The 21,865-nt window shown below is 40.3% G+C and overlaps 1 protein-coding gene across 6 annotated transcripts in view; it reads right to left on the bottom strand.

The window, feature by feature from the left end:
* RhoGAP19D (Rho GTPase activating protein at 19D) overlaps positions 1 to 21,865 on the bottom strand; it is a 661,344-nt gene that overhangs the window by 420,881 nt on the left and 218,598 nt on the right. For all 6 annotated transcript variants that reach the window (XM_090374624.1, XM_090374649.1, XM_090374631.1 and 3 more), the window contains one exon: positions 11,892 to 11,946. In XM_090374624.1, the coding sequence (XP_090230750.1) occupies positions 11,892 to 11,946 (55 nt within the window). The remainder of the gene's footprint in view (positions 1 to 11,891; positions 11,947 to 21,865) is intronic.

The following is a 21,865-nucleotide window of genomic DNA, read 5'->3' as shown; positions in this document are numbered from 1 at the left end:
TTAAATTTATTTAGGTTATCAACTTACACAACAAGGGATGGAAGTCTGTTCCACCAACCAACTACCTGCTGGCTAAAGGCAAATTTTCGCACATCTATCCTACATCTGTCTTTCCTCAATTTGAATTTATGCCCTCTTGGGTGATTATTCTGAACAAGAAGCAGAATCCCATCAGCATTGAGCATGCTCAAACCATTCAAGCCTTTATACACCTCTATCAGATCACTTCGCTGGTGCCTAGTCTCCAGACACTGTAATTTGCAAAACTTCAGCCTTTCTTCGTAAGAATACCCCTTTGTTCCATTCACTAATCTTCTTCCCTTCTCTGTACTCGTTTCAGCAGCTCTACATCCTTCTTGAAATGAGGTCTCCAGACCTGTATACAGTACTCAAGGTGCGACCTGACCACTGCCTTATACAAGGGAATAATCACCTACTTATCCCTGCTAGAAAAATTCCTGTATATCATTGATAAGACACCATAAGCTACTCTTGCAGCCCGTCTGCACTGCTCAGAGAACTTCATATCTGACTGAACAATTACCCCCAGGTCCTTTTCATTCTCTACCACTGTCGCTGCAGTGCCACACAGTTGATACGTTGCTCTGGGGTTGCTGTTTCCCATACATAGTACTTTACATTTGTCAAGGTTAAACTTCATTTGCCACCTCTCAGCACATCTGCTCAACATTTCCAGATCCTGTTGCAGCAGCATAGTGTCAGTAGTGTCCTTGACAACCCTGCCAACCTTCGTATCGTCTGCAAACTTGGACATTAAGCTTGATATACCATCATCAATATCATTTATAAATACAGAAAACAATAATGGACCCAGCACTGAACCCTGAGGGACTCCACTAATAACATTAGTCCAAGATGAGCAGTGTCCATTGATTATCACTCTCCGTCTTCTCCCCTCAACCACCCCTTTATTCATAGCAGCAATTTGCCACCAATGCCAACCTGCTCCAATTTGTGCAGCAGTCTTCCATGTGCAATAGTATCAAAAGCCTTTCTAAGATCCAAGTATATAATATCAAAGTTATTCCCTGCATCCAGTTCTTTTGGGACTGCAACATAGTATCCAATCAAATTGCTCAGGCAAGACTTCCCCTTAATAAAACCATGCTGTGTCCGAGCTATAACTGAAGTCTTGTCTAGATGATCCTGCAGTGCTTCTTTAACCAGTACCTCCATTAATTTTCCGGACACAGAAGTTAAACTCACAGGTGTATAATTACTTGTGTCAGCCTTTGATCCTCCTTTGTGAATTGGGGTCGGTCACATTTGCACATCTCCAGTCTGTGGGTACCTCCCCTGAGTCCAAGGAAGCTCTCATAATTATGGCTAAGGGTTTGCTTACTTCCCCTGCTGCCTCCTTTAATATAACTGGATAGATCCCATCCACCCTGGGTGCCTTTCTTGTGTTTATCTTCAACAATTTCTCCTCCACTTTACTCTCAGTTATTACAAGATTCTGTAGCTTACTGCTAGCGTTGAATACACCTCTGGCTTTCCCCTTGCTAAATAACTCCTCATGTGTGAATGTCGATGCAAAATATTCATTTAGTTTGTTAGCTATCTGAGCAGGATCATCAGCAGTTGATTCATCGATATCAAGTGGACCAATCTGATTCATCCCTTTCCTTCTAGAGATTACAATGTAAAGAACTCTTTGCTGTTTTCCTTTGCATCCCTTGCCAAAGATTTCTCGTAATCTGCCTTCGCCTGCCTAACCTCCTTTGTAACTTGGTTACAGATGAACTTGTATCTATCATAGGCTTTTGTATATACATATTCCATTTATATGTATCCCATGCATTTTTCTTCTCTGCCATATGTCTTATTAGTTCATCTGACATCCATTTTGAACAATATTTCTTAGTTGGTATGTAAAGCCTAGTAGCTTTCAAGTTAAGTTCTTTGAATGCTTCCCATTTTGAATTTGCTGTTGGTAACATCATCAGTTGGTCCCATTGTATAGAATTTAAATAGTGTCTCAGACTATCATAGTCGCCTTTACGAAAGCAATAACCCTTCCCTTTAACCCTGATGATAGTTACCTCTTTGAGTAAATCCCACTTCAGCACACTGTAATCACTGCCACCTAGTGGTTCCTTTATCTGCAGATCCTTAATGCATGAAGAATCACTACTGATAATCAAATCATGAGTATTACTCCCTCTAGTCGCCTCCCGAACATGCTGATGTAGAAAACAATCATCCAATAAATCCACAAAAGCCTTGCTAGTGTGTGAGTGACAAACCCACAAATTCCAGTCAATATCTGGGAAATTAAAGTCCCCCATTGTAAGACTTTGATTTACTGGCCCACTCTATTTCCCTGTACAGTTACTTATTATACTCATCAGAGTCATTAGGCCTATAGCACACTCCTACTCTCAATTTTGATCTCCCAATGGTTGCGTCACACCAAACTGACTCGACACTGCACTGTCCAGCGATGTCGACTGGCTTCACTTCCTTGGATTTTATTTTCTTAACTAATAGCATAACCCTGCATCAGCATGTTCGAGAGGCAACCAGAGAGAGTAATACTCTTGATCTGGTTATCAGCAATGATCATTCGTGTATAAAGAATTTGCAGATAAAAGAACCACTAGGTGGCAGTGATCACAGTGTACTGATGTAAGATTTACTTAAAAGATATAATTACCATCAGGGGTAAAGGAAAGGGTTTTTGCTTCCGTAAAGGTGAGTACAGTGGTCTCAGAAAGTTTTTAAATTCTGTACAGTGCGATAAACTGACGGTGTTACCAACAGTAAATCGTGGATGCTACTAAAAGTTTCACACTTATTAAGAAATATTGTTCAAGGTTTAGGCCTAAATGGTTATCAAATGAACTAATGAGACTCATGACAGAGAAGAAAAATGCATGGGATGCATATAAATTATCAAGCGACTCAGAAGCCTATGGCAGATAAAAGCTAGTCTGTAATCAGATCACAAAGGAGGTTAGGCAGGCGAAGGCAGATTACGAGAAATCCTTGGCAAAAGATGCTAAGAAAAACAGCAAGGATTTCTTTACTTATATAAACTCTAAAAGGAAGAGGATGAATCTGATTGGTCCACTTGACATTGATGGTTCGGCTGTTGATGATCCTGCTCAGATAGCAAACAAACTGAATGAGTATTTTGCATCTACATTCACACATGAGGAATTATTAAGGTTTGAAAATGGCAGAAGGTGATCAAATTGTAGCAGGATACTTAATGATTTTGTAATAACTGAGAGCAAATCGGAGGAGAAATTGTTGAAGTTAAACATAAGAAAAGCACCTGGGGTGGATGACATCTATCCAGTTATATTAAAGGAGGCGGCAAAGCAATTAAGCAAACCCTTAGCCATAATTATGAGAGCATCCTTGGACTCAGGGGAGGTTCCCACGGACTGGGGATGTGCAAATGTATCCCCAATTCACAAAGGGGGATCGAAGTGTGATACGAGTAATTACAAACCAGTTAGTTTAACTTCTGTTCCGGGTAAAATAATGGAGTCAATGGTTAAAGATGCATTGCAGGATCATCTAGACAAGACTTTCAGCAATAATTCAGAGACAGCATGGGTTTGTTGAGGGAAAGTCTTGCCTGACAAATTTGATAGGATATTATGATATGGTTACAAAGGAACTGGATGCAAAAAATAATTCTGATATCATGTATTTGGATTTCAGGAGATAATTGTGCAGGCAGATATGAAGTTTTCTGAGCAATGCAGACAGGGTGCCAGGGCAGTTCATGGGGTTTTGGATATATAGGAATTTTGCTAGCAGGGAAATGGAGGTGATTATCCCTCGGTATAAGGCAATGGTCAGGCCACGCCTTGAGTACTGTGTACAGGTCTGGAGGCCTCATTTTAGGAAGGATGAAGATTTACTTGAGCGTGTACAGAGAAGGGCAACAAGATTGGTGAGGGAAATGAATGGATCCTCTTACCAAGAGAGGATTAAGTTCTGCAAATTGCAGTGGCTGGAGACTAGGCACCTGCACGGTGATCTGATTGAGGTGCATAAGGCCTTGAATGGGTTGAGCACGCTGAATTCTGATGGGATCCTTCCACTTGTTCAGATTATGAACCTAAGGAGGCATAAATTCAAATTAAGAAAAGACAGATGTAGAATAGATGTGTGGAAATTTGCATTTAGCCAGCGGGTGGTTAATTGCTGGAACAAACTTCCGTCTATCGTTGTGGAAGTTGATAAGTTAAATAAATTTAAGGAGGAACTGGACAGGCATTTGGAGGGAATGGTGTGATTTTTTTTTTTTTGGCTGATGCTGCATAGGCTCATACACATGCTTTCTTGCATCACATGCCACTACTACTACTCCTCCACCCTTCCTATCCTTTCTGTAGACGTTGTACTCCCCAAATTCCAGTTCTGCATTGCTTATATCTGCGTGACACCACGTGTCTGATATCCCAACAATATCCACCTTTGATGCTTTGAGCAATACCTCAAATTCATCAAATTTATTTACCAAACTCCTAGCATTGGTGTACATACATGCACCTGTTTCTATTCTTAGCTACTATAACACAATCCATGTGTTTACTTGTACCGCAATGACTCCCAGCAGGCTCTGAAATATCCTGCATCTTGTTTTTCAGGCTTCTGCTCATTCCAATAGAAGCAGTGCATGAGTCACTTTCACCTCTAATAATGACCTCCTAATCCCCTACTAGCAAAGTTCCTGCATATCATTGAAAAAAAAAAATGCCACGGGCTGTCCTGGAAATCTGTCTGCATTGCTCAGAGAACTTCATATCTGACTGCACAATTACCTCCCATTATTTTTCATTTTCCACTCCCTGTGCATAGTAAAACACAGTTGGTACATTACTCTGGATTTACTGCTCTCCATACGCAATACTTTGCATCTAGGCCTGACGTAGCCCAGTGGTCAGAAGCGAGAGCGCGTAGCACGCGTTCCTTGAGTGGACCGAGGTTCAAGCCCGTGACTACTAAATACGATAAATATTTGTATTGACGATTTATTGTAAACTCTACTGACTTGGTTTTCGTGCTGGAGCATAAACAGAAAATTTATTTATTTATTTTATTTATCAATGTTAAACTTAATTGTGATTTGTCAGCGCCTCTCCCTAATTTTTTTTTTTTTTTTCATTTTGTTCCAGTAGCTTAACTCCCATGCCTACCTTTATATTATCTGCAAACATACAAATTCAGCCTGATACACTTTCATCCGTATTATTAATAAATGCAGAAAACAACAACTGAGAACTAAACCCTGGAGAACTCCAATAATAACATTAGTCCACAAACAGTGTCCATTATGAACCATTTTCTGTCTTCTCCCACTCAACCATCCCTTTATCCAGAGCAGTTAAATTGCTTTTAATGCCACGCTGCTCCAATTTGTACAGCACAATTTTATGTGCAACAGTATCAAAATCTCGGTGAAATTAAGTATATGATATCAAAATTCTCTAGCATCACAGTATCCAATCAGATAAAACAGACAGGAATGCATCTCCAAGCTGTGACTGCAGTATAATTGCATTCTGTCAAAATGGTTCTGTATTACTTCTTTAAACAGAGACTCCACAGTTTTCTCCTGGAACAGATATCACACTAACATGTCTTTAATTACCCATGTCACCTTTTGATCTCCCTTTGTGAATTGGAGATACATTTGACATCTCCAGACCAAGAGGACTTTCCCTTAATCCAAAGGTTCTCTCATAATTATGGCTAAGGGTTTACTTACCTCCTTTGCTGCCTCCCTTAATATAATTGGATAGATGCTATCCACCACAGGCACCTTTTTTTATGTTAAGCTTTAATAATTTCTCTTTCATTTCCCTCTCAGTTATCACAAAGTCATTTAGCTCACTATTAGATTTTGGTGAAATTCTGGCATTCCACAATCCTCAAGAATTCTTCATGCAAGAATACAGATGCAAATACCTATTTACTTTATTAGCAACCTGAGCAGATCATCAAACAGTAAACCACTGACACTAAGTGGACCAATGTAATTCAACCATTCCTTTCACCATCGATATAAAGAAAGTCTTAGCATTGACATTAATAGAGGCATATGATGCAAAAAAGCACACTTGTACAGCACGGGTAAAAAAAAAAAAAAAAACACTTCCCATTTCACCCATCCATTCAATCCAAAAGTTTGTCCAGTTCTTCCTTCAATTTATTTAAGCTATCAACCACCCACTTGGTAAAGGCTTATTTCCACACATTTATTCTTCAACTATTCAACTTCATTGAATTTATGCCCCCTCAGGTGCATAATCAGAACAAGAGGAAGAATCCCATCAGCATTGAGCTTACTCAAACAATGCAAAGCTTTATACACCTCAATCAGATCACCTACAGGCAATGCAATTTGCAGAACCCTTTATTCCTCTAAAGCTCATTGCCCTTCTGTGTGTACTCGTTCCAACAGCTCTACATCCTTCCAAAATTGCAGCCACCATACCTATGATGCAATACTTAAGGTGTGGGCTGACCATCTCCTTATACAAAAGGATAATCACTTCCTTATCTCTGCTAGCAAAATTCTGTATATCATTGACAAGACTCCATGGACTGTTCTGGCAGCCTTCCTGCATTCAACAGAAAATTTCATATCTGACTGCACAATAATGCAGTCAGATATGAAATTTAATGTAGAGGAAAGAGAGCGCAGAATATTTAGCCCTCTTGTGCACTTTGTGCGGAGTTGACAGATGTGATCCAGAAAGGTCAGCTTTTTATCAAATATGAGTCCCAAGAATTTTGTGTCAGCCGCTACTGGAATAGCATTTTGTCCGAGCCTTAATTCAGGTTCAGGATGAAGATTATGCTTACGACAAAAATGTACGCAAACGGTCTTCTCTGGAGAGAACCCGAAGACATTAGCAAGTGCCCAGGAATTAAGGCGATCAATGGCTTTTTGCAGTTGTCTTTCAATAAAGCTCATGTTGTATGACTGACAAAATATGCTAAAGTCATCAACATAGAGGGCACTGTTTACAGTTGGAGGAAGTTGTTCTGTGATGGAATTTACTTTGATGGCGAAAAGCGTGACACTTAAAACTGATCCCTGTGGTACTCCCTCTTCTTGGCTAAAGGAACAAGAGAGTGAGGATCCCACACGAACTTGGAAAGATCGATTGGCTAGAAAGATTTTAATAAAAATGGGGAGATGCCCTCTAAGACCAAGGCTATGCAAATCTTTTAAGATGTCAAATCTCCAAGTTGTGTCACACGCTTTCTCCATATCAAAGAACACTGACACCAAGTGTTCGCATTTTAGGAAAACATCCCGGATGGATGTTTCCAGTCTAATAAGATGGTCCACAGTGGACCGGTTCCTTCGGAAGCCGCACTTGATGTTGGAGAGAAGGTCATTTGATTCTAAATACCATATTAAATGAAAATTAACCATTCTCTCCAGGATTTTGCACAGACAGCTAGTCAGAGCAATAGGACGATAATTAGTAGTGACTTTTGGATCCTTTCCTGGCTTAACAAAGGCAAGAACAATTGCCTTGCACCAGGAATCCAGAAACTGCCCTTCAAAAAAAGATTCTGTTATTTAGAAGGAGCAGATAATCCCATAGATTTTGGTGAAAGATGTTTAATCATTTCATAATGGATGCCATCTGGTCCAACAGCACTTGCTTTGGAAAGAGTGAGGGCTCTTTTCAGTTCCTGAATAGTGAATGCCCCGTTGTAGGGATAAAGGCTCTTAGACTTAAAATTAAGTGCCTGTTTTTCGATTTTATGTTTCAGGACCAGGAACTCTGGGGAATACGAAAATGTTGCAGAGATGTTAGAGAATGTTTCCCAAGAGAATTGGCTATTGCAGCTGGATCTGCAATAATGCATCCATTATAATCTAGGATTGAAGGGTGAGATGTATATTTTCCCTTCATTTTCCGGATTTTATCCCAGACCAACTTAGTACTAGTGGACTGAGTAATTGATGAAGTAAAACGGATCCACGATTCCTTTTGACCCTGACGGCGGATATAGCGTGCTTTGGCTCGTGCACGTTTAAAGGCTATAAGGTTGGTCATGGTAGGATATCAACGGAATATCCCCCCGCTTTGTTTTGAGCCTTTTTTGCTTCTGTGCATTGTGAATTCCACCAAGGTTTGGGAAATGGTGGAAACCGGGCAGATGTTTTTGGAACAGCATTCGCAGCTGCTTGGACGATAATTTCTGTGATGTACGTTACTGCATCATTGATAGGCTCCTGACTGACGGTACTCAGGTCAAAATTTGCCTGATGTTGGAAGGCAGTCCAGTCAGCCTGATCAGTCTTCCGCCGTGGTAACCTGAAAGGAAGACACAGTCTCCCACTGTGTAACGAGGTTATCACAGGGAAGTGATCACTTCTGTATGGATTCTCCTCCACATTCCAAGTGAGTGAAGGGAGCAGAGAAGGGGAGCAGATAGAGAGATCAATGGCAGAAAACGTACAGTGTGGAAGAAGGTATTTGTTCCAGTATTTAGAAGGGAAAGGTCATTGTCATTTACCATATGCTCTATGACTTGTCCCTTTCTATTGATGGTAGCACTACCCCACAGGGTGTTATGTCCATTCATATCCCCGAGAAGTAAGAAAGGGGGCGGCAACTGCGTTACAAGATCATCAAGGTCTTCCTGGGAGATGTCAGTCCCAAGTGGCAAATAAATAGAGCACACGGTTAATAAAAATCCCACTGTAAGGCGAATTACAACAGCCTCTATGCTGGTTGTAATTAGCAAGGGCTGAACTGGGGTCTGGTTACCCACAAGGATAGCCACTCCTCCATGAGCAGGACCATCTGCAATTCTATCCTTATGAAAAATTGTGATGTTATGCATGGTGGGACTTCTATGAGGACCAATGAGCCTTCTACAGGAGTCTCGGAGAAAAGGGGGAAGCGAAAGGAATGGACCACCCGAGCAATTAATGAGTTCTGGGGCAACATGTGGAGCAGGGAAGTAAGACATAACAGCCAAGCTCCCTCTATAGAACTAGAACGGAAGAAAACCAGGGACGTACAAGAGATGAGAGAGTGGGAGATTCGGGAGAAAGAAGTAAAACAGATAATCAGGAACTCTCACAATTGGCGAACTCCAGGAATAGATAACATCCACAATTCCTGGTACAAGAAACTCACTTGCACGCACAAGCACCTGGCAGAGCAGTTCACCCAAATGATAAGGCACCCAGAGACAATCCCAAAGTTTCTCATTCCTTTCATCCTGGCTATGGAAGGACCAGGATGAAAGGGGCAATTAACCATAGATGCTGCAGTTATAGAGCATACAAGAAGCACCACAACCTGTACACAGCCTACATCAATTACTGCATGGCTTTCGGCTCCATACCTCATAGCTGGCTAATACAGGCACTGAACATCTACAAAATCAATCCGATGGTGACAAATTTCCTAGGAGAAACGAGGAGAGAGAGAGATGAAGTACCACCATTAAGGTCGAGAACACCACAACCAGGCCAGTTCCCATCTTTCAGGGAGATGCCGAGCCCACTATGGTTCTGTCTAGCAATCAACCCACTATCCACCATGCTCAACAGCAGCAAGTATGGATATCACCTATAGAAGGAAGGGAGAACCTGTACACCCTCACCCAAACGATGTACATGGATAACATCAAGCTCTACGCGGCAACCGAAAAGCAACTCCAACAACTACTCCGGATCACCAAAGAATTCAGCAAGGACATCAGGATGGCATTTGGTCTAGACAAATGCAAGACCCACACACTGCACCAGTGAAAATTAGTTGGCTGAAACTACCAGCTGCTGACTGGTAAAGAGATCAAAGCCATGGCAGATGGAAAGGCCTATAAATACCTGGGGATGATGCAGGCTCAGCAGTGACAGTGCAAGGAAATTAAGTCCTGCCTGACAAAAAATACCATCAGAGACTCAGATGCCTGCTGAAAGCAAAGCAGAACAGAGGGAAGGGAACACTGTTAAAGCCATAAACACCTATGCAGTCCTAGTTCTAATATACTCCGTCGGGGGTCATAGATTGGACTAACACCAAGCTGGACGATATCATGAGAAAGACAAGAACAATGATGAACAAGAACCGCCAACACTACCCAAGGTCAGCTGTGGAGAGACTGACAATTGCTTGGAAAGAAGGAGGATGGGGCCTGGTAGATCTCATTGAGCAACAGAAAACAGCAATTGCTAACCTGAAGGATTACTTCTAGAAACACAAAGAAGCACTCTACCAGGTCATAAAGAAGACAGACAAGCAGTATACCCCACTCAACCTAAGCGAAAAGTCCTCTCCCATGCAGAAGGCAGAATTGAAGCTAGAAAGATGGGAAAAGAACACACTCTGGGGCAGACACTACAATGATCTCCATCAAGATCACATAGATAAAACTGCTTCCAATGCATCGCTCACATGCGGGGCGCTCCGCTCTTCCCCTGAGACTGAAGGATTTATGCTCGCCATCCAAGACCAGGTAATCAACACCAGAAACTATAGAAAATACACCACCAAGGAGCCAGGAGTGTCCAACGATACATGTCCTCAGAAAGATCCGACACATCACGGGATGCAAGGCGATCACCCAGACTGAGTACGCTCATAGACAATCAGAAGCTAGCAAGGAAATACCAGTTGATCAATGAAAGTGTACCATGCTATAAGCATGAACCCCCTCGCAGTACTGGAGCCTCCAACCTACAAGCTGTACTGGGACTGCACCATAATAACGGATAAGACAATACCGCACAACAGACTGGACATAACCCTTGTGGACAAGAGAGAAAAGGCTACCTATCTGATTGACATAGCAAAAACCAACACTGGCAACCTGAAGAAAACCCATGGGGAAAAAATAAGAAAGTACACAAACCTAAGATAGGTGATCAAAGATATGGCATATATAACAAGTAAGGACCATCCCGATCATCGCATCAACCATCGGTATGATGCCAAAGACCCTACATAATCACCTAGCAGCAATAGGTCTCCCAATGAACACCTATAAGGAACTCTAGAAAGCTGCAATCCTGAATGCCTGTAGGATAGTCAGAGTTATTATCATTAGTAATATGGGGCAAGAAAGCCCGAGGCTTATACTGCACCAGCCAAAAATAATTTCTGAATTACCCTGAGAGAGAGAGAGAGAGAGAGAGAGAGAGAGAGAGAGAGAGAGAGAGAGAGAGAGAGAGAACAAGAGTCAGAAGTAGAGGGGGTTCATCAAAAGAGAGAGAAGAATGATGATATTCAGCCCAGGACCCCAGGTGTGCCAAGCCCATATTCGCCAGATGTGAGCCCCTGAAGTTCCTCAACCAACAGTAACACCAGACATAACAAGAGCCACCCTGTGTATGGGTAGCAATACCCGTCACGAAGTGGAACCCTCAATCAGGTAGAAATAATATCAAGAGCAATAATAATAATAATTTTCCTGGTTTTCCTAATTTTGACGAGTTTTGTAATCAGAAATTAGGAAACAAACAGAAGCCTGTAGAAGAGTGATAAAAAATTGATGAAGCTCCATATTGTTTAAAAAATAACTGTTTTGACTAAATCATCCTAAGCTGAGGCTATCCAATTCAATTCTCTATCTCTAAAATAAATGAACTGGATAATACGGTTCCAATACACTTTGTCATGGAAGCATCCCCATAGAAATGACTTGCCAATCTGTAGTTTATATAATCTGTTGACAAAAAAAAAAAAAAAAAAAAGTTACTGATCCAGTAACATTAGTATTACTTTTAAATATAATATGGTTGGATCACAATAATTAATTCTTAAATTGTTCACTTTGTGGTAATAGTCCTACAAAATGAATCAAGAAAGGTACTACATTTTAAATTTAAAAAAAAAAAGAAAGAAACCTGGGAACACACTCACCAACTGAAGGATATCATCTTCTTTTGGAACAACAAGTAGCTGCAAAGTATTACCACTATACAAAATAAAGGAAAAAATATATAAACATTCATATTACTTTTAAGATCATTTAGGCAAGTCGAATATATTAAAACTGAACAAAAGCCCAAAGAGACTGTCCAATCAAGTTAGTTTTTCAAATTCAAGTTGAGGATATATAAATATTTTAGAATATACTCACTGATCTGATTTTATTTTTTAATTTTCCAACCATAATTGGTTGTAATGGATGATTTAATATTATATATATATTTTAGTAAAGCATAAATGATAATTTAAGATATGCAAAAATAAAATTCCATATTCATTATTATAATTGCCAGTGGCTAAGTTACACTACATCTAAATACAGATGCAGATATTACAGGTTGAAATCCTGGCTTGTTCAATATAGGGAATTTTAATAGAGTAGACTCTAATAAATCCGACATATGTGGGACCCAGCATAGGCCAGATTTTTGAAAAATACCAGTTTTTTTTTAAGGTTATGCATATATTCTAAAATTCAGGGGTAATTCATTACAGGCAGTTCACGCTTTACGAGTTCTTTTTTTTTTTTTTTTCCAAGTGTCAAGTATCAACAAAATCAAAAATATGAACATTAATTGCAAAAAATGAATGCTAAACATTAATAAATACAGTAAACCCCCGATATTCGCGGTCGCTGATTTAACATAAAATGAAAACTAAAAAAATGTGAATTTTAAAGCGGCGTGAACCTTTTCCGCCATAAAAAAACATGGGCGTGGCTAAACATGGGCGTGGCTAAAATTATCTTTCCCGGTCAAAACAGCGCTCAGTGGGTGGGTGCGGGGGTGACAAAATCGGGAGCGTGGATGTTTCTTGCTAATCCTTGTTCGGTATGTGTTATGCACTTGCCATGGAAGGTTTCGTCGTTTGTTTTTAATTTATATGCTTTTTAAAATTGAATAAATTTATCAATTTATAAATTGATATGCTTACAAAATTAATAAATCTACCATTTTGCAGTGTAACAGACTTTTTCGAGTGTGTTAACGGAAGAAAGTGACTTTATTTGGACAAGTTCTTTCTAACCCACACAAAAATTTGGCTACGAATAACAAGGGAAATGTGAATGTGAAATTATCAAAGAAGGTGATGACATTGGCGAATAAAATTGAGTTATTAGACAAAATTTCTAATGGTGAAAGTGTCTTCTCAGTGACAAAACATTATAAAATCAATGAGTCAACGGTACGATCAATCAAGAAATCAGAAGAAAAAATCCGCCATAGTGTCCGTGAAAACTTGCTAATTGCTTCAAAAATTTGCTCTGTAACTCGTGATGTTAAATTAGAAAAAAATGGAAAAGCTTTAAATCTGTAGATAGAAGACTGAACTCAAAATAAAATTCCGTTAAGTTCACTCATTAATCATGAAAAGGCAAAACTCCTTTATCAACACTTAAGCGAAACTGGTAATAGCACTGGCGGATAAGTTATTTTAGTTAGCAAAGGCACTGGTTTGAAAGATTTGTTTGAAATTTCTAATAAATATTACATTTAATATTAAAGTATTTCTTATTTTCATTTCAATGCCATATGCTTGCATTTCACTATGTACTGTCTATGTACATAGTCATATTATGAAGGTACATATAATACATACATAGACAAAATTTTAGACTAGTTTTTCTTATATATTTCATACTTTGGAACGGAACCCCTTTATTACTATGGGAGCCATAACTCAGTATTTGCATTTTCGGTATTCGCGGCATTTCTCAGGAACGTAACCCCCGCGAATAGCGGTGGTTTACTGTACTGCATATCAAACCACATGCATAGCTATACATACAGTGTACCCTGCTTTACAATGTTAATCCCATCGTATTGTGAAAATATTGTACTGTGAACCCAATAACACATTGTTTTTTGGTAATTCATTCCACGACCTCGGAAGTTCAAATTTTCGCTATATAAATCCCTAAAAGGTCTTTTTTTGTGTAATTTGTATTAGTTACCAATTCAAATCATTAAAGGCACTACACTTTCATCGTTATCATAAGTTATAAGAACCAATTTTAAACGGCTTTGTGATATTTTTCTAAAGCACATTTCTGGAGGTCATGACCATAAAACAATAAAAACAATTTGCACTTTCCGATTTATTGGGCTTTTGTTACTGCAAGCAATTATAAACGGTTAGTAAACTCAATGTTATTGCATTTGTGAAAATACCGATAGCTAGAATTGTGTGGGTTTTTACATTATTATGGTGAAATGTGTTTGCCCTTTACTGAAATCTTCAATCGTATAAAAAAACAGAAATAAATTTTCAGAATCTTCTCTTCATTCCTTTTTTTTTTAAGCTTCATAAACTTGTTACTCCACGCAAATCGTGTTAGTTGCAATCTGTGCGTTCCGTTAAAAAATTCTTATGCATGTTATTGAAATTGTCAAAGAAAAGAGAGGATTATCTTGGAAATAAACGCTTCTTGAAGCATTTCTGAAGAAGACGACTCCTTGTGCAACAAATCAAAGAGTGCTGAGCAAATGATGAGTGATCAACGAGTGTGCATTTAGTCGATGATGATGATGAAGAAGAATAAACGTTCTTTCACATTTGTAAGTCATAAATAATTTCTCTAATATTATAATTTGCTTGATTTTACAGGCTACGTTTTCATTTCTTTGGATAAATCAATCATTGTTTAAACATAAATTAATTAACCAACTAATTTCATTGTTGATAATGTAATCCCCATTTTTAACATTATGTCTATGGGAAATAAATTCCTGCTTTACGAGTTTTCGCTTTACGAGAACACGCTAGAAACGAATTAACTAGTAAAGTCAAGAACTACCTGTATTTTTATTAGATATTACAGTAGCTCTGATCCCCATAATCTCTGCTGCATTAAGCCAAAATGTTAACCTGTACTGCTGGATTGGTCCATAATATACCTGCCTAAGAATTAAAATTTGTGGATTCAAATGATGCCTCCAATATGGGTTGCAATTATCCATTTTTTTTTTTTTTTTAATATGAGGTATATAATAACACAATATGATTTCAGAAATCAAATCACTATAAATAATACTATACTTTTAAGTACTATACTATAAACTATTATTGAACGACTTGAATGAATGCTATTTATATGTTGCAAATACTTACTAACAATGACACACAATCTAGTTCCTAGATTGTGTGTCATTTATGATTATCCTACATAAATCATGCATATATGTGGTTTTTTACATTAGCTTGTATAGTCAACATGATAGAAGGGAATATTCAAAGAGTGCCAGATATTTGCTAATTCCAACTTCTGAATGCTGGATATTTCCAGCTCTACTCTTTTACTACTAAACCCAATAAAGATATGCCAAAGTTTATTAACCTAGAGGAAGTCACTGCACCAGTGCAGTGACTTCCTCTAGGTTAATAAACTTTAATGAACTGGTGCAGTTCCTCTAGGTAACTGCACCAGTGCATAAAACATGAAATAAAGCAGAAGCAATTAGATTTTCAATGGTTATTATTATCAGTAGTGGCAAATCATGCAAGAAAGCAAATGTCTGCAGTACACACATGAACAACACATAAAACCCATGAACTGTCCTGGAAGCTTATCTTCTCAGAAAACTTTATACATGTATCTGACTGCATGAATACCCCAAAAGGTCTTTTGCATTCTACACTACTCTGAGGGCAGAACCATACAGTTGGTATGTTAACCTGGGGTTACTACTACAAATATGAAGTATTTTGCATTTGTCAAGGGCATTAAACTTCAAAAATAAAAAAATGCAAGGTTCTAATCCCATCTGCTTAACTTTTCTGGATATTGTTGCAATAGTATACCCTGATTATTGTCATTAACCACCCTGCCAATCTTTACATCAACTGCAATCTTAGACCTTAAACTTGAATTCCTTCATCAACATCTTTAATCAATATCACGAACAACAATGAACCAGCACAGAACTCTGGAGGAGGACGGGGGAATAATATCAGACCAAAAAAGGCAGTGCCTGTTGATAACCACCCTCATCTTTTCGTCCACAGCAGTAACCTACCCTTAATGCCATTATTATTATTATTGTTGCTCTTATATTATTTCTCCCTGATTGGGGTATTCCACTCCGTGACGGGTACTGCTACCAAGTACACAGGGTGATTGTAATCCCTGGTGTTACTGTCGGTTGAGGAAATCTGTGACTATTCTACAGGCATTAAGGATTGCAACTTTCTGGAGTTCATGGATGGTGTTCTCTGGGAGACTTATTGCTGTTAGGCTGCTATGTGGAGTCTTTGGTACCATACCGGTTGTTGACACGATGATCGGAAGGGTTGATACTTCATGCATATGCCACATCTTCTTGATCTCACGTCTCAGGTTCGTGTACTTCCTAATTTTTTCCGGACACTAATAGTGTTCGGCACAGCTATATCAATCAGGTAGGTAGCCTTTTCCATCTTGTCCACAAGGGTTATGTCCGGTCTGTTGTGCGGGATGGTCTTATCCGTTATTATAGTGCGGCCCCAGTACAGCTTGTGGGTTCGGGTCTCTAGTACTGCCTGGGGTTCGTACTTGTATTATGGTACACTTTCTTTGGTCAACTGGTATTTCCTCACTAGCTTCTGATGTATTATCCTAGCTACCTGGTCGTGTCTATGAGTGTACTCAGTCTGGGTGATCACCTTGCACCCGCGGTGATGTGTTGGATCGTTTCTGAGGACAGGTGGCATTGTCGACATGTGTCATCTGACATTCCGGGCTCCTTTGCGAAGTATTTTCTATAGTTTCTTGTGTTGATTTCCTGGTCTTGAATGGCCAGCATGAATCCTTCAGTCTTGGGGAAGAGGGTCCCACTTGTGAGCCATGCATTGGAAGCAATGTTATTGATGTGATCTTGATGGAGGTCACTGTAGTGTCAGCCATGGAGTGTCTTCTTTGCCCATCTTTCTATCTTCATTTCTTGTACCGTTTGTGCGGGAGAGGTTTCCTCGCTTAGGGTGAGTGGGGTATACCACTTATCTATCTTCCTTATGGCCTGGTGGAGTGGTGCTGTGTTGCTCTTGAAGTAATCTTTCAGGTTAACTATCGCTGTTTTCTGTTGTTCTCTTAGGTCTATCAGGCCCCTTCCTCCCTCTTTCCAAGGTATTGTTATTCTCTCTCTACTGCTGACTTCAGGTGGTGTTGGCGACTCTTGGTCATCATTGTGCTTGTCTTTCGGATGAAATCTTCTGGCTCGGTATTAGTCCAATCTATGACCCCAAATGTGTACGTTATTACTGGAGTTGCATAGGTGTTTCTGGCTTTAACTGTGTTCCCACCGTTCCATTTTGCTTTCAGCAGGCTTCTGAGTCTCTGACGATATTTTTAGGTCAGGCACTTCTTGATTTCCTTGTGTTCCAACTGCTCAGCCTGCATCATCCCTAGGTATTTGTAGGTCTCTCCTTCTGCCATAGCTTCGATCTCTTTACCAGTCAGCAGCTGGTAGTTTCGAACAACTAATTTTCCCGGTGCAGTGTGTGGGTCTTGCATTTATCTAGACCAAATTCCATCCTAATGTCCTTGCTGAATTCTTCGGTTAATCCGGAGTAGTTTCTGGAGTTGCTTCTCGGTTGCTGTGTAGAGTTTTATGTCATCCATGTACATCGGATGGTGAGGGTATACAGGTTCTTTCTTCCTTCTTTGAGGTTATATCCATACTTGCTGCCGTTGAGCATGGTGGATAGTGGGTTGACTGCTAGACAGAACCATAGTGGGCTCAGAGCATCTCCCTGAAAGATTCCTCTTCTAATGGGGATTGGCCTGGTTGTGATGTTTTCAACCTTAATGGTGGTACTCCATTTCACTCCTAGGAAGTTTGTCACTATCAGATTGACCTTATAGATCTTCAGGGTCTTTATTAGCCAGCTATGAGGTACCGAGTCGAAGGCCTTGTGGTAATTGATGTAGGCCACGTATAGGTTGTGGTGCTTCTTTAAGGCTTACTCCATAACTGCAGCATCTATGGTTAATTGCTCCTTGCATCCTTTCCTCCTCCACTTGCATCCTTTCTGTGGTTCGGCCATTATGTTCTGACTCTCTAAGTGGTCTGATATCTTGTTAGTTATGCAGCTGGTCAGGATCTTGTACATCGTTGGGAGGCATGTGATTGGCTTGTATTTCACCGGGTTTCTTGTATATTCATCTTTAGGCTTCAGATACGTGACTCCTTCAGTGAGAAACTTCGGAATTGTCTCCAGATTGCTTATCATTCGAGTGAAGTGCTCTGCTAGGTGCTTGTGTGCTGGTGAGCTTCTTGTACCAGTAGTTGTGGATGTTATCAATTCTCGGGGTTCGCCAGTTGTGGGTGTTCCTGATCGACTGTTTTACTTCTTCTTCTCAAATCTCCCACTCTCACATCTCTTGTATGTCCTTCATTTTCTTCCATTCTACTTCTATCCGGGATGCTCTGCTGTTGTGTCTTACTTCACTGCTTCAGATATTTCCCCAGAATTCTTCAATCGTCTTCTTCTAGGGTGGTCTGTTTCCTGCTTTCTCGTCTTCACCCAGTTTCCTGTAGAAGGCTCTTTGGTCCTGATCGAAGATTCGGTTGCTTATTTTCCTTTGGGAGCTCTCTTTGTATCGGTGTAGTCTCTTGCTGAGTGCGAGGAGGTTCTGTTTCAGTGTGTCTAAATATTCTCCTATTCTCTGATTTCTGGTCTCATGTTTGCTGTGGGCACTGTCTCTCTCTTGAGGATGCTCTTCAGCTTTCCAATCAATTTCTTACTTCTATTACCCTGTTGGTACTCGGTCAACTGACCTATCTTGACTTAATTCTTCTATCTTCTGATGAAGTCTTCTTTCCCAAGCTGGCGGTTCCTTCTGTTTTCGGTTCTTCTGCTCCTGGTCTCTCGTTTCTTTTCCATTAATCCTAGTGGCTGCTATGGCAGCACATTATACAGCTGTCTGGATTTTTTTTTTTTTTAGGAGCATTAGCAACTAAGGCCATATTGCTCCGGGATATGCAGTGGTCATTCCCTGACCTTTCCGCATCCTCCGTATTTGGTGGTGACAGGCTCGAACCCCGGTCTAATCAAGAAACGTGTGCTATGCACTGCTGCTCCTTCCCACCTGGCTACGGAGGCACCGGCTGGCTGGATAGCCTCCAGCATTGCACCATTGTTGTCAAGGTAATGTTGCATCATTTGCCAATTGAGGTTACTCTCCACAGGATTTTATTTGGCCTCTGCTTAGGTATCACGTGGGTTCTTGTGGGGTCATTTCCTTCGAATTCTGTTAGGGCCTTCTTCCACTCATCTTCTATTCTGGATAGCATGACTTCGTCTCTTTCCACATCAGCTACTCTTGGTTGTATTTCTTCTTGCTATTCCTCCTCCGGTTCCATGGTATGCTGTTATTCCTCTGATTCCATATTGACTCTATTCTTTGTAGCAGATAGCTGACATCCTGCTTGATTTTTCCAAGATGGTAGGAGCTATTAGGTTCTTCGTGACGATGTTCCTTCTCTGTTCTGCTAATCGCTGTTTGGTGACCTGAATATCTGGGTATCATTCTAGCCACTTAGTATGTAGTCGCGATCTGTAAATTGTGATATCGGTCTCTAGCCTGGTTATTTCATAGTATGCTTGCATGATGTATGTATTCATTTCAATGCTCCACTTCATGCTTTGACATTTTCTTCCTTCCTGGGTGGTCACTAGCATGGTTGCGCAAGAAACACTTCCAGTTAGTGGGGATGGATGGTCTTGCCCTTCTCTTGTGGTAACCTTACGGGGGACAGTACTACTTGTTCCATTGTCTTGCTCGGGAGACAGTCTCCAAAGTTTCAAACCGACCCCTCTGCCTAAGGCCTGAATGCAAGTGACTTTATCCCACGCCACACTCGATGCAGTATGAATAATATTTATCTACGACATTTATTGGATTTTGTATTTATTGGAGGCTTGTTTTCTACAGCAACATGTTCGAGAGAAAACCAAGGGAGTAATACCCTTGATCTAATTATCAGCAGTGATTATTCATGCATTAAGAATTTGCAGATAAAGGAACCACTTGGTAATAGTGATCACAGTGTACTGGTTTTGGATTTTCTTAAATATGTAACTACCATCAGGGGTAAATTCAAGGGTTTTTGTTTTCGTAAAGGTCACTACAGTTGTCTCAGACAGTTTTTAAATTCTATACAGTGGAATCAACTGATGATTGAGGTGTATAATGGGATACCTTCGGGGATTTAACATTGGAGGCTACTAGGCTTTCCATACTAAGTAAGAAATACTGTTCGAGGATCAGGCCTAAATGGATGTCAGATGAATTAATGAGGCTCGGGTCTGAGAAGAAAAATGCATGGGATGCATATAAATTATAAAGCGACACAGAACCCTACAGCAGATATAAGCTAGTCTGTAATCAAGTCACAAAGGAAGTTAGGCAGGCAAAGGCAGATTACGAGAAATCTTTCACAAAGGATGCAAAGAAAAACAGCAAAGAGTTCTTAAGTTATGTAAACTCTAAAACGAAGGGAACGTAATCGTATTGATCCACTTAACATAGGGCACCTCCGCAGCCGGGAGCAGCAGTACGTAGCACACATTTCTTGATTAGACTGGGGTTCGAGCCCGTGACCACCAAATCGGAGGATGCGGAAAGGTCAGGGAATGACCACCGCATATCCCCGGAGCAATATGGCCTTAGTTACTAATGCTCCTAAAAACCAAACAAACAAACAACAATAACTTAACATAGATGGTTCGACTATTGATAATATTGTTCAAGTAGCTGATAAACTGAATCAGTATTTTGCATCTACATTCACACATGAGGAGTTATTCAAGGAAGGGAGCTAAGTGATTTTGTAATAACTGAGAGAAAATAGGAGGAGAAATTGTTGAAGTTCAGCATAAAAAAGGCACCTGGGGCAGATGGAATCTATCCAGTTATACTGAAGGAGGCAGCAAGGGAAGTAAGCAAACCCTTAGCCATAATTATGGGAGCATCCTTAAAGTCAGGGGAGGTCCTCATGTACTGGAGATAGGCAAATGTATACCCAATTCACAAAGGGGGTTTATCAAAGTGTGAAACAAATAATTATACCTGCTAGTTTAACTTCTATTCTGGGGAAAATAATGGAGCCACCGGGTAAAGAGGTGATACAGATGATACCTAGAAGAGACTGCAGTAACAGTTCAGACACAGTTGAGTGGTAATAAATGGACACTGCTCTACATGGGGTAATGTTATTAGTGGAGTTCCAAGGGTTCGGTGGCCGACCGGGCTAGCCGAGTGGGTAAAGTACCTGCCCGGCAACCCAAAGGTCGTGGGTTCGATTCCCGCCTCGGGCTTGGATCAAAGTACTGCAAAAACCTTGGGAGGTGCAATATGGCCACAGAAGCCGATGCGCCAACAACTACCAAATAAAAAAAAAAAAAAAAAAGGGTTCGGTGTTGGGCCCATTGTTGTTTTGTGTATTTATCAATGATATCGAAGAAAGTATATCAGGCTTAATGTCCAAGTTTGAAGATGATACAAAGGTTGGCAGGGTTGGTAATAACAGTAAAGACAGTATGCTACGGCAACAGCATCTAGAAAAGTTAGGCAGATGGGGTGAGAAGTGGCAACTGGAGTTTAACATTGACAAATGCAAAATACTGCATATGTGTAGCAGTAACCCAAGAGAAACGTACCAACTGTGTGGCACTACACTCAGGGAGGTGGTGAATGAAAAACACCTGGGAGTAATTGTGCAGTCAGATATGAAGTTCCCTGAGCAGTGCAGACGGGCTACCAGAGCAGGTCATGGAGTTTTGTCAATGTTATATAGGAATTTTGCTAGCAGAGACAAGGAGGTGATTATCCCTTTGTATAAGGCAATGGTCAGGCCACACCTTGAGTACTGTGTACAGGTCTGGAGGCTTCAATTTTCAAAAGATGTAGAGTTGCCAGAACGAGT

This window comes from Mastigoproctus giganteus, chromosome 1 (genome assembly GCF_048544385.1).
Source record: "Mastigoproctus giganteus isolate SK-2022 chromosome 1, ASM4854438v1, whole genome shotgun sequence".
In the NCBI taxonomy this organism is placed as follows: Eukaryota; Metazoa; Arthropoda; class Arachnida; order Uropygi; family Thelyphonidae; genus Mastigoproctus; species Mastigoproctus giganteus.
The sequence above is the reverse complement of the archived record's forward strand: the minus strand, read 5'-3'. Positions and strand labels throughout refer to the sequence as shown.